This window comes from Balaenoptera borealis (genome assembly GCF_965194805.1).
Source record: "Balaenoptera borealis genome assembly, chromosome: 1".
Classification (NCBI taxonomy): Eukaryota; Metazoa; Chordata; class Mammalia; order Artiodactyla; family Balaenopteridae; genus Balaenoptera; species Balaenoptera borealis.
Window position 1 is genome coordinate 169,743,642 of NC_138860.1, and position 14,055 is coordinate 169,757,696.

The 14,055-nt window shown below is 39.2% G+C and overlaps 1 protein-coding gene across 24 annotated transcripts in view; it reads left to right on the forward strand.

Annotated features, from left to right (window-relative positions):
* The window catches only part of PUM1 (pumilio RNA binding family member 1), a 129,417-nt gene that overhangs the window by 74,572 nt on the left and 40,790 nt on the right, over positions 1-14,055 (forward strand). For 13 of the 24 annotated variants that reach the window (XM_082343615.1, XM_082343638.1, XM_082343632.1 and 10 more), the window contains 3 exons: positions 3,642-3,735; positions 5,103-5,219; positions 12,855-13,006. In XM_082343615.1, the coding sequence (XP_082199741.1) occupies positions 3,642-3,735; positions 5,103-5,219; positions 12,855-13,006 (363 nt within the window). The remainder of the gene's footprint in view (positions 1-3,641; positions 3,736-5,102; positions 5,220-12,854; positions 13,007-14,055) is intronic. The other 11 variants (XM_082343634.1, XM_082343635.1, XM_082343620.1 and 8 more) reach the window with 3 other exon arrangements.

Consider the following 14,055-nt stretch of genomic DNA (forward strand, 5'->3'; position numbering starts at 1 on the left):
ATTTTAATACTTAGAACAACCTTATGAGTTAGACAAATCTTTATTGTCCCTGTTAGAGAGAGGAGGAGAGTAAAGTGCAGAGGTTTTCCTGCCCAGTGTCTCACACACACAGTCAGTGGTAGAGCTGAGACATGAATGCAGGCTTTCTGGCCCCAGACTCTGTGCTGTTGTCCTCTCTCCACTATGTATATTGCCTTAAACTGGTAAGAAGCCAGGCCTGGCGGTACATTTTATTTTGGGGGGAGAAAGGATAGTCTTTGACATTGGCTAACTCCATATTTAGATATTACTCTCTTCCAGATTCTGAAAACTCAACAACAATGTTTTTATGCCAGCAATTGTTATTGATAACAATAGTAGTAATAGCTGTCTCTTATCAGGTGCCAGCTGTATGCCAGTCACTATGTTGGGTGTTTTTGACAGCCCGGAATCACTTCTGGAATATAAACCATGCAGGGTATCTTTTGTTAGTTCATATAGTGTCAGAGAAGGGAGTTAAACCAGCTTGCTTGTGTGGTTCCCAAATTATGCCGTCAGTATTTATTAGGAACCTTGATAAGCTTGAAATAGTTGACATATTTTCCCCTGCATTCAGTTTCTTGAATAGCTTATGAATTCTGCCTAAGTAAATGGCAGTAAATTGTGGCACATTTATCATTATACTGACCTTAAAATAAGCATTTTCCCCAAGTTTCACAGTATTGTGTTTCTCAGTTATTATTGGCTTACTCTGTGAAAATCATGAAAATGTTGACAGAGTTCAGCACTTTGCCCAGCAGATGGCATTTGTATGAGTTTTTCAGGATCCTTTAGAATCCATCACTTGCCAGTTACCCAATTTTGTTTTGAATAACCTGTATTTCCAGTTAATATTGGACCATTTACATAAAGAAAATGTGCTAGAATTGCTGTAATCTATACTATAATCAAATCTGCCGTTGTCAATGCATAATTTACTTATGTTAATTGTTTATTGCAAAATGCACTCAAAATAATTCCTTCTCTTTTTGCCATAATCACTGAGATATTAACCAACTCTCAAACACAGGATATATGGGCGCTTTTATAGGGCCTATATGTTTTTAGTTAAAAGTAATAGTCCCTACTCTCAGTGGTAACATGGTAGTGAGGACCACAGACTGATGTTATGCGGAGTGGTTATTTTATTCACACACTATGTGTTTATATGTATATTTACAGATACAGTACATAATGTGTAATGTTACATGAAATGTTAAAAGCATGTGAAGTGAGGATAAGTCATAATGGAATGGTATTGGAGTACTGTTTTCGGTTAATAAATCAAGAGTTATATTCTGAACACACTAGTATCCTTATTTCCCTAACTTCATGTTGCAGCGCCTAGCTAATAATAAGTGCTCAAAAAAATGTTTGTTGAATGAAATGAGTTATTTTATTTGCAGCAGGCCCAAGAAGGGTAGAGGGAAGAGGCTAGCATGAGCGGTGTCTGAGATGTTAAATATTTCAAAAGGTTTTAGGCTAGGAAAATTCCAGAGATCCATTGAAGGGACAGTAGATATTTAGGGGGAACTGTGAGGTATTTTCACAACCTTGGAAAAAATTTTTGAACAGCTTTCCACTATTTTACTTGTTTCCTGCCTCCTGGCTGCCTGTCTTGCGGGGGCTGGGGGCGGGGGAGGAGCTGTTGGTAGGAGCACTGCAGAGGCGCTGTCCTGTAGGTGAAACCGGAACCAGCCTGGCAGTAGTCACAGGGTGTAGTTACCAGATAGTACTGGTCGGCTCCCTTCGTGGAGTGAACAGTTGTTTTGATATGTTTGTCAATAGATTCCTATATTTCTTTTGAATACTTGATATTTAATCAATGCTTGTAAAGTAGTACTATCTTTTTACCAGCATCATAATGAAGTTTTTCTTTTCTTTAACCTTTGAAAATAAAAAACTCTAAAGTATTTTTGAAATCTGTACTGCATGTTTACTTTTGTCATTCATACTGTGAAAGCAGAGGCTTATTTTACTCTGGTTTTTAGAAAGATGAATATATAGAAAGAGAGGTAACAAGTACAATTGGCCAGTATGTTCAGAATATTCACCTTTTAAAAAAATTTTTTTTAAATTAGTCTACTCACATATTTGAGGCACAGAAGTAACCAGATCATAGAATAAAGTCGACCACCTAAGATAACATTAAAAGTTCAGTTGTGATGATAATTAAGCTGAGTTGTCAGAATGACATTATCTCCTAATATCTGAAACAATTAGGTCTTTTTATGAAGACATCTGTAATTCAAGATCCATGTGTCTGTTATATATCATCCAGTGATGTTAGCCGAAACATTGAAAAGTCCTGTAGAAAGAGCAGGTAGGTTGAAGATCCTCTGTAGGGAGGTCCCATCAGTAAATTCTCCTAGTCTGATTTCAGAAAATAAAGAAGTCTTTAGTATAACCCCTTGGAAAGAGGCACGTCAGGGCAGTCCAAAATCAGGAATCCCCTTTCTTTGTATCAAAACTATTCATATTAAAATGTATGAACATTTTATTCAGTGCTGTGTTCCTAGTTCCTTGCACAGTGCCTAGCAGGTGGTGTTTCATAAATATTTGTAGAATGAATGAAAGAATGAGTGATTGACTTTGTAATAAGAGAGAATCTTGGGATATTCTTATTGTCAAGACCTTTGAACTCCTTTCCTTGGGAACTTAACAGTGTGCTAGGTCTGAGCTCATAATCCAAGTTTTGTTAGTAGCAGCTATACTTCTGTTGGTTTTTTTTCTTATGTATAAAAGAATTGGTATTCTAGGAAACTCGGGAGCCCCCCAAAATTGCACAGTTGTCCAGTTTACCCATTATGATAAGCCACTAGTTGAGGAAGGTATCCAATACTATTTCCCCAAGAAGAGGCAGCCAGAGGATGAAATGAATACTCCAAAATGTGAATAGGTGAGAATTAATTCAAAGTGTTTGTGGGGTTCGTAAAAGAACTGAAGGGAGGTAACAGCACTCGGTGCAACGTGGTAAGTCATTTGTAGTATACTCATTTAGTTTTTTTTTTTTTTTTTTTCTTTTTGGCTGTGTTGGGTCTTTGTTTCTGTGCGAGGGCTTTCTCTTGTTGCGGCAAGCGGGGGCCACTCTTCATTGCAGTGCGCAGGCCTCTCACTGTCGCGGCCTCTCTTGTTGCGGAGCACAGGCTCCAGACGCGCAGGCTCAGTAATTGTGGCTCACGGGCCCAGTTGCCCCGCGGCATGTGGGATCTTCCCAGACCAGGGCTCGAACCCGTGTCCCCTGCATTGGCAGGCGGATTCTCAACCACTGCGCCACCAGGGAAGCCCTCATTTAGTTTTTAAGTTGCTCTGGATCAGGCAGCAACCTCAGACCTGGAATAGCTCTTAGGGCATTTGTATGTATGTTTGTGGTTCAGGGGACATATAACCTGTGAGTAGTTAGCACACGGGAACTGGGCACACCAAACTGAGGTAAAGCAAGAGAGGGAAAATGGAACTATGAAGCATCATAGATACCAAGGGAATGGAGTAGAACATGAGAACATTTTTGTTTAAAGCATCATATCTAAACAAGGGTTTATGGAAATTTTTATTCAGAGAGGTTTTAAAATTATTTCACAAGACAGGTTCTCTAACCTCATCATGTCCTTTTCTTCCCTCAGCTGTTCCAAAGACCTAACGCACTTGCTGTCCAACAGTTGACAGCCGCTCAGCAGCAGCAGTATGCGCTGGCAGCCGCGCATCAACCCCACATTGGTAAGTCCTTGAGCCGAAAGCTCCCTTATAGGGGTGGCCCCGTTTTAGGATAGCGGTTGCTGTGGAACCCAGCAGACTGATTATCAAAGTCCAGACAAATCCCTCAAGGTACAATAAATGGCCTCTTACTCTTGTCCAGTTGTCTTTAGCAACATTCTTATTTTTCTAGACCTCAACTGGTAAGATTTCTTGGTATCCAGTTATTGCTCCCTCAGCTGTTTCAGGATTTTAAGTATTTACTGTAGTAGTGACTAGCATCAACTCTGTTGGTAGGTTTGGATGAACTCAAATAACAGTAATTTTGTGCTTGTTGGGCTTGTGTAGACTATGGATATATCAATGTCACATCTTATTAAGTAGCAAGTAGTACCTATAAGCCTATTTTCCAAGTAGCATGTATTGAAAAATTTAAAAAGTATTATCTTATAATCACTGGTTTTTAAAGTACAGTAGCTTTGCCCTTTTCCTATTGCACTTATTAATGTTTTGATGTGCATATTTTTGTCTTATTGCCTAGACTCCCTGCGCCCCTCCCCCACTTTTTTCAGGTCTCTTTGAAACAAAGTGCTATACAAGTAGAAATTTTTTTTTTTAAATGTGTTAAAATGACACGATTGAATAGATAGAAGATCACCAATCATGGATTGTGGAATGCTGTGGAAGAAAAGACTTGCTTCCAACCTAGATATACAGGTGACCCTTGAACAACATGGGTTTGGACTGCGCAGGTCCACTTATATTCAGATTTTTTTCAGTAAATGTTCTACAGTACTACTTGATCCTCGGTTGGTTGAATCGTTGATGCAGAAATGTGGCTATGGAGGGCTGACTTTAAAGTTATACATGAATTTTTGGCTGCGTAGGGGTTGGCACCCCTAACCCCTGCTTTGTCAAAGGGTCAACAGTATTAAGTCTAGGCATAAAGGCCTTTGCCTGGGTCTTACTTAATTTATACTTGTAGATAGTAGTCTTTATAAATATGCATGCATCTTCTTTGGGGAAAACTGGAAAATTGTTTAAATGGAAATAAATCCTTCTATCCCATTACAAAGTCTTTTAAATTGTTTTATTTTAGCCTGTTATAATGTAATTTTGATAGTCTTTTAGGAATTGTGCTGAATTAAAAACTGCATACCAGTTTTAATTCTACGTCTTTAGCAAAGGCTAAAAAAAATAGACGATAGATAGATGTCACCATAATCTTTAGTACAGGGATTATTTTATCTTCTTAAAATTCCTTTTTAGTCTCAACCTATCCTATCTTCTCTTTTTTCTTTTTTTCCTCACCTACAGCCTGGAATGATTAGCCAAACTGTGTAGGTGTTTGGTAGGGCTGCAGTTTTAGTCAAGTTTGTTTTTACTGACAGGTATGTTTTCAGCAGGTTTAGCTCCCGCTGCGTTTGTCCCCAACCCATACATCATCAGTGCTGCGCCCCCAGGGACGGACCCCTACACAGCTGGATTGGCTGCAGCAGCGACACTAGGTGAGACATTCTGCCACACGAGGGATTTTCTCACCTGCTAAAAAGTCATTTTGATGGGCACGCATTCTTTATACTCTTTCACAAATCCACGTCTCCAGTGGAGATTTCTCTCCTGATTTCCAGGACCATCTGTCGGCCAGTTAGACACCTCTGCTTAGCTGTAACCTCAGACGTGAACACATTTAAAGGCAGGTTAATCAGCTACCTCCTGTATAGTTTTTGCTTTTCGTTTTTTTTTTTTTTTTTTTTTTTTTCCTGTGGTGCAAATCCCTTTAGTCCACTTCCTTTGTAAATTAATTAATTAATTTTTATTTGACATATAGTTCATTTACAGTTTTGTGTCACTGTATAGATATTTTTGATCCCCTAAGCCGCCAGTTGCTCATATATATTTCGGGAATTTCTCCTCTTGCTCAGGTCTTCCTACTACCTCTAGTCTACCCTAGTCCAGGTCTGTTTAATCTGTACATAGACTTTTACAGCTGTTCTGTCTTATGTGCTTTCTTTTAAATTAATTAATTAATTAATTTTTGGCCGCATTCGGTCTTTGTTGCTGTGCACGGGCTTTCTCTAGTTGCGGCGAGTGGGGGCTACTCTTTGTTGTGGTGCACTGGCTTCTCATTGAGGTGGCTTCTCTTGTTGCGGAGCACGGGCTCTAGAGCGCACGCTCAGTAGTTGTGGTGCAGGGGCTTAGTTGCTCCACGGCATGTGGGATCTTCCCGGACCAAGGCTCAAACCCGTGTCCCCTGCATTGGCAGGCGGATTCTTAACCACTGCGCCACCAGGGAAGCCCCTCTCTTAACGTATTTTCAGTTTTCTTCCTTCCTTCCCCTTCTTCATCTACCTAGATTGTTCAAGAAAACTGTTTCAACCACAAATCTTACCCTTTTATCCTTCTACTTAAACCCTTCATCGATTTCTGTCTTACCCGCTCTAATATAGCATACTGCAGTTAATGTCAGTATGGCTGGTCATTCCAAACTACTTGGGTGGTGGTGGTGATGGTGGTGGTGGGTTGTTCCTTGGAATCAGTGTTTCTAAGGAACTGCCATGACATGAGGATTAGTGAGGATTTGGACCCACTATGTATAGGGATCTCTCCACGACTATATGGATGTCTCTACATGTGCACCACTTTCTCCCCCTTCAGATTGGCTCCCACTGGCTCATACCGTACATTCTAGCAGTACTAAATTGATGTTAGTTTGCTACACATACCACACTGGTTTAGGCCTCTGCATCTTTGGACATTATGGTCTCCTTAGTCCTCTAGAGTAAACTCTTTCCCCATTCTTTGCCTGGGAAGCTTCTTAGCTGCTATTGTCACCTCTAGAAAGCCTTCCTTTGCTGACCTTTCCCTAGTCTTTCTCTAATCATCACTTTGTATTTATTTGCTTGTGGATGTGTACATGACTGGGTTTTCTTCCCCCTTGAGACGGAACTCTTTCAAAGGCAGGCACTTTTGTTACTTGACTCTGTGTGACACAGTAGCTGTCAACATGGTACGGTCATAAATATATGGTAGATTGAATTCAATGCTAGGACAGACTTAATGTCTTACAAAGTAAATATTCTTTGGAGACATCCCTCCAAGTCATGTTAATTGTGACTAAATATTATTTGTAAGATTTCACATATTTTATAGCATATGATTTGTAATTATGAACTCAAATGCAGCATAGAATTTCATATTCTTTTCTTTAGAATTGTTCACATTTTGGCATGGGTTGTGATGGGAACATATGTAGTATAATTTCTGTGCCCCTGTTGCCTTTAGGGGAAGTAGAATCTTTGCTAATTACCATTAATATTTATTGAACCCTTATTAACTGTTTGCCAGTGAGTGCTTTTCATTCGTATGAATTGCTGGATGATGGCTTTTCAGATTAGGAATTGGGGGCTCAGAGAGCTGTCTTGCTTGAGGTCACACTATTTAGTCTCTACTTTTCCCTCCAGCTTTATTGAGATATAATTGACAGACAAAATTGTAATGTATTTAGAGTACACAACATTAATATATGTATACATTGTGAAAGGATTCCCTCCATCGAGTTAACTAATATATCTATAATATCCCATGTTACCTTGTTTTATTTGTGCAAAATTTTTTAATTTTTGTTTTAAAATTTTTGTATATTTTTAAATTGAAGTACAGTTGATTTACAATGTTGTGTTAATTTCTGCTATACAGCGAAGTGATTCAGTTATACATATATATAGTCTTTTTAAAAAATTTTTTATTTATTAAAGTTTTTTGTTTTTTGTTTTGTTTTGTTTTTTTGATGTGGACCATTTTTAAAGTCTTTACTGAATTTTTTACAATATTGCTTCTGTTTTATGTTTTGGTTTTTTGGCCTTGAGGCATGTGGGATCTTAGCTCCCTGACCAGGGATCAAACCCACACCCCTTGCATTAGAAGATGAAGTCTTAACCACTGGACCGCCAGGGAAGTCCCTAAAATTCTCTTCTAGTATGGTTTATCACAGGATATTGACTATAGTTCCCTGTGCTATACAGTAGGACCTTGTTATTTATTCATTCTATATATAATGGTTTGCATCTGCTAATTCCAAACTGCCAATCCATCCCTCCCCACTGGCACCCCCCCCCCACAAACACACACACACACACACACACACACACACACACACACACACCACACACGTCTGTTTTCTATGTTTCTGTTTCGTAGATAGGCTCATTTGTGTCATATTTTAGATTCCACATATAAGTGATATCATATGGTATTTGTCTTTCTCTTTTTGACTTACTTCACTTAGTATGATAATCTCTAGGTCCATCCATGGTGCTGCATATGGCATTATTTCATTCTTTTTTATGGCTGAGTAGTATTCCATTGTATATATGTACCACGTCTTCTTTATCCATTCATCTGTCGATGGACATTTAGGTTGTTTCCATGTCTTGGCTCTTGTGAATAGTGCTGTTATGAACATAGGGGTGCATGTATCTTTTTGAATTGTAGTTTTGTCTGGATATATGCCCAGGAGTGGAATCGCTGGATCATATGGCAACTCTATTTTTAGTTTTTTGAGAAACCTCCATACTGTTTTCCAGAGTGCCTGCACCAACTTACATTCCCACCAACAATGTAGGAGGGTTCACTTTTCTCCACACCCTCTCCGCATTTGTTATTTGTGGACTTTTTAATGATGGCCATTCTGATCGGTATGAGATGGTGCCTAACTGTTGTTTTGATTTGCACTTCTCTAATAATTAGTAATGTTGAGCATCTTTGCATGTGCCTGTTGGCCATCTGTATTTCTTCTTTGGAGAAATGTCTCTTTAGGTCTTCTGCCCATTTTTCTATTGGGTTGTTTGTTTTTTGTTGCTGTTGTTGAGTTGTATGAGCTGTTTGTATATTTTGAAAATTAAGCCCTTGTCAGTCTCGTCATTTGCAAATATTTTCTCCTAGGCTGTAGGTTGTCTTTTTGTTTTGTTTATGGTTTCCTTTGCTGTACAAAAGCTTGTAAGTTTTTTTTGTCGTTGTTAATATTTACTTATTTATTTGGCTGCATTGGGTCTTAGTTGCAGCATGTGGGGTCTTTAGTTGTGGCATGTGGAATCTAGTTCCCTAACCAGGGATGGAACCGGGGCCCCCTGCATTGGGAGCATGGAGTCTTAGCCACTGGACTAACAGGGAAGTCCACAAAAGCTTGTAAGTTTGATTAGGTCCCATTTGTTTATTTTTGTTTCTATTGCCTTGGAAGACTGACCTAAGAAAAGATTGGTATGATTTATGTCAGAGAATGTTTTGCCTATGTTCTCTTCCAGGAGTTTTATGGTGTCATGTCTTTATATTTAAGTCTTTAAGCCATTTTGAGTTTATTTTTGAGTATGGTGTGACTGTGTTCTAACTTCATTGATTTACATGTGGCTGTCCAGCTTTCTCAACACCACTTGCTGAAGAGACTGTCTTCTTTCCACTGTATATTTTTGCCTCCTTTGTTGAAGATTAATTGACTCTAGGTGTGTGTGTTTATTTCTAGGTTCTCTCTTGTGTTCCATTGATCCATATGTCTGTTTTTGTGCCAGTACCACACTGTTTCAATTACTGTTGTATCTTCGTAATATTGTCTGAAGTTTGGCTGGGTTATGCCTCCTGCTTGGTTCTTTTTTCTCAGTATTGCTTTGGCAATTCTGGGTCTTCTGTGGTTCCATATAATTTTTAGGATTATTTGTTCCAGTTCTGTGAAGAATGTCATGGGTAATTTGATAGGGATCGCATTAATTCTGTAGATTGCTTTGGGTAGTAGGGGTCATACAATTTAAATGTTGTAGAGTTCGGGTTTGAGCCAGATCTAGCTCAAAGCCTATGCATGCGCTTCGCTGTAGTATACAATGTCTGTGTTATCCTGAATTGTCTTCTCTGTACTTTCTTTCCTCTGCAAACTTTCCTCTACTAACTTACTATATGTTATTTGAAACAAAGAACTAGTCTTAGGGATGACACACTTGTTCTCACTGAGATCATAGTTTGGTGATGAGAATCTTGCTTTTGTACTTATCAGCTGAACCAGACTGAAATGACTTAAGGGCTTTCTTTCACAGAGAGCCAGGAATGTTAACTACCCAAACTGTGAAACTGCATATTCTTGTGGAGTGTTAAATCACACAGGAATTGAAGCAGGCATCCTGAGGAGCCAAGCCCAATTAATGATGCACCCTGAGCTATTTTCCTAAACTCTGTGTCATGAGCCACATGACCAAGGAAAGTAGTAGAAATGCCAGTTGAGAAAACTTAAAGGACAGTGCAATTGTTTATTGTAACAGCGTTCTGTGCACAGTAGAGGTTTGCTTTTGTTGACTCTTGGGGGAGCCTTGGGACTGTCATTGCAGATTGCACCCCAACTTTTAACAACAGAGGTGACAACACCCTAACATCTATTACACCCATTTTGCAGGTGAGGAAACTAAGACACAGGTAGTCTTCATTGTGTTCTTTTTCATTCTTTAACTGTCCAAGACCACCCCACTTTATAAACAATAGTCAGCTGAGTTTGGGGGCTTACCACTCTCTCCTACTTGGAGGTATCGTTTTTAGACTATTCAGATGCCTACATGTTTAAATTTTTTTTTTAATTTTATTTATTTATTTATTTATGGCTGTGTTGGGTCTTCGTTTCTGTGCGAGGGCTTTCTCTTGTTGTGGCAAGTGGGGGCCACTCTTCATCGCGGTGCGCTGGCCTCTCACTATCGCGGCCTCTCTTGCTGCGGAGCACAGGCTCCAGACGCGCAGGCTCAGTAATTGTGGCTTACGGGCCTAGTTGCTCCGCGGCATGTGGGATCTTCCCAGACCAGGGCTCGAACCCATGTCCCCTGCATTGGCAGGCAGATTCTCAACCACTGCGCCAGCAGGGAAGCCCAATGTTTAAAATTTTTTAGCCCATTTGTTTATTATTAAAAAATACCTCATTTTGTAGCATAGTTTTTCTAAGCAGCACCTTCATTTTGAACCATTTTGCCCTGTGTTTGACAGTGGGCACCTTGATGAACAGAGCTTCTTGATCTTGGCTAAGACCACAGATACAGAAAATACCGAATTAGAAATGTCAGAGTAATATTGGACAGTGATATAATTTGACTTATTTGTGTTTTAGATCTTAATGGGGAAACAAAAAACATGTACCAATTTATTTTGACTTAATGAAGTACATATTTCTACAGGGTTGGCTACTATGTCAGAATGGATATATTTGAAACAGCTTTATGGAACTTCACTGAAAAGTGCAGTAATTATTTAATCAGGTTGCAAATATTTGAAACTCTGTGCTTTAACTAAGCAGGTTCTTATTAGAGATGTGTTCCAGCAGATGTGAGAAGCTGGCTTTGAGCCGTTGTCTTAGTTGGCAAATAAGCCTTGGTGTTTCTTGCCACCAGCTTCAGAGAATTCTGTGGTTTAGAGTTCTGCCCCTCCCAGGTTGCTTTCTGCATAGCTCTGTTACTTCTCTGTTGCATGTTGTTTGGCAGAGACTGCAGCTGTAGCTTGTTTCCAAAGAGGGTGAACAGATTATTTAGGCTAAAGCAGAATGCTTAGTTGTTGTTGTTTTTTTAAAATAAATTTATTTATTTAATTTATTTTATGCCTGTGTTGGGGCTTTGTTGCTGTGTGCGGGCTTCTCATTGTCGTGGCTTCTCTTGTTGCGGAGCACAGGCTTTAGGCCTGCAGGCTTCAGTAGTTGTGGCACGTGGGCTCAGTAGTTGTGGCTTGTGGGCTCTAGAGCGCAGGCTCAGTAGTTGTGGCACACGGGCTTAGTTGCTCTGCGGCATGTGGGATCTTCCCGGTTCAGGGCTTGAACCCGTGTCCCCTGCATTGGCAGGCGGATTCTTTTTTTTTTTTTTTCAAAACAACATGCATTTATTATTCCAGTTTCTGTGGGTCAAGAGTCCAGGCATGGTTTAGTTGGGTTTTCTGCTCAGGGTCTCACAAGTCTGAAATCAAGTTGTCAGCTGGACTGCTTTCTCAGCTAGAGGCTCACTTAGGGAAGGTTCCACTTCTAAGCTCCCTCAGGTTGTTGGAAGAATATTTCTGTGTGACTGTAGAAGTTATGGCAGCTTGCTTCTTCACAGCCAACCATGGAGAGAGACAGTCTCTTGCTTCTCTCCCTTGTAGACACTGTTTTAAGAGGTTCACCTGATTAAGTCAAGCCCCTCAGTGTACTGTCCCTTTTGGTTAAAGTCAAACTGAGTAGGGACCTTAGTTACATCTGCAACACCCCTTCACTTTTGCCATATAACAGTGCATAACTATGTAGCAATATCCCTCACCTTTGCTGTATTCTATTGGTTAGAAGCAAGTTACAGGTTTCTCCACACTCAAGGATTGTACAAAGGTGTGGATACCAGGAGGTGGAGGTCACAGTGGCAGGCGGATTCTTAACCACTGCGCCACCAGGGGAGCCCAGAATGCTTAGTTTTGTTTAGAATACTCAGGTCTGTAAGAAGTCAAGGTGTTAACATTTTTTATTTCTGCTTGTTTTCAGCTTTGACAAATTTGAATTTCATATACCAGTGTCTGAATGTAGTTGTGTTGAATGCTTTTTGTGACATTAGAAATAGGAAAACCAAGCCTCTTAGAATTTGAGCCCTGGAGGTTCAGTGGCATGTTTGGGCTTTGTTAGACAGCTGATGGATTTTCATGCTTCTGGAGTTAATGAAGCACCAAGATCCCTGTCCCTATCAGTCACCTCAGGTGCCATCCTTACCACTGAAAGCAGGGTACAACTTAGTCTTTTGCTGTGTTCCATCACTTTAAGCACACAAACTCTCCATTTATTTCCTTTCTTGAGCAAGGCCAATTCCTCCATCTGTTCTTACATGTACCCCTTCCAGCTTCTATCACTTATGCTCTCTTTCAGTATCTCCAATGCTTGGTCCTTCACTAGCTTCTTCCTCTAGGCCTGGAGTATATTACTGACTTTAGAAGACTTTGGTGTGGGGATCATGTATAATATTTTCTGTTTTTTAAAAATGGAATTCATGATTAGCTAGAATGAATCAATGTATTAAGTTAATATTTTACAGTAGTGTCTGCTGAGTCAGGTGTTGTCTTTGGAAACTGAGATGATTGTTAATAGTCTAAACTTTTCTTACCTTTCTCTTGCTATTTTTTAGGCCCGGCTGTGGTCCCTCACCAGTATTATGGAGTTACTCCCTGGGGAGTCTACCCTGCCAGCCTTTTCCAGCAGCAAGCTGCTGCCGCTGCCGCAGCAACAAATTCTGCTAATCAACAGACCACCCCACAGGCTCAGCAAGGGCAGCAGCAGGTAAATGTAAACAAAATATATACCACCTAAATGCGAATATTAGTTATTGTATATAGTTAAAAGGTAGTCCCTGATAGAGAAATTGTGAATGGTGAATGGGTGAGTTCCCTTGTGTGGTATCTGAGTTCATGCTCAGACTTGACTGTGCTTTACTGAATGTCTTTTACGTATCAGGTCCTTGTTCATTGTGACTAGTTGAGATCGTGGTATTACATATCATGTAATACTGCTTAGAGGATTTTCCAGTTAAGTGTGACAAAGTGAGTATTCATACTGATAGTAAAGTTTTCCTTCTTTGATACTGTAGTTACTTTCTAAGCACCATTCTCAAATCACTTCTGGCTCTCTCTTTAAGTAGTTTGCTACCAAAGGGGAGATACTAGTTCTTCAGATTGCTTATTTATAGCATCAATTTAAAAAAAAAAAATTGAAGTAAGTTGATTTACAATGTTATATTAGTTTCAGGTGTACAGCAAAGTGATTCAGTTATACCTACATATATACATATATATGTATATGTGTGTGTGTAAGTATATATATTCTTTCTCATATTCTTTTCCATTATAGGTTATTATAAGATATTGAATATAGTTCCCTGTATTATTCAGTAGATCCTTGTTGTTTATTTTATATATAGTAACATCTGTTGAATTGGACATAAATCTTATACCTATTTTATCTCTTTTAACTTAGAGTGAGCTTTTTAACCAAGATGAGAAAGGATAGTTAATTGTAATACTAAGTGTCTTTTTCTGTTAGATAGGCCATTTTCTCTTGCTTACTAGAATAACACCTATTTATTGCTGAAAATTGTGGTGAATTGGATTACTTGAAGGAAAAAAAATCCCCTAAATCCTCCTATCAGAAAAAAAGCAATATAAATGTTTGGTATCTGTCATTCTAGCCTTACTATTTAAGTAATTTCTTATAAGATTGGGATTATGCTGTCCACATGGCTTTGCATCTTGTTGTTATACTCTTCCATGTTATTTAATGTTTTTAAATCTGTTAAAGAGTATCTCATTTATTTTGACCAGTCCATTATTATT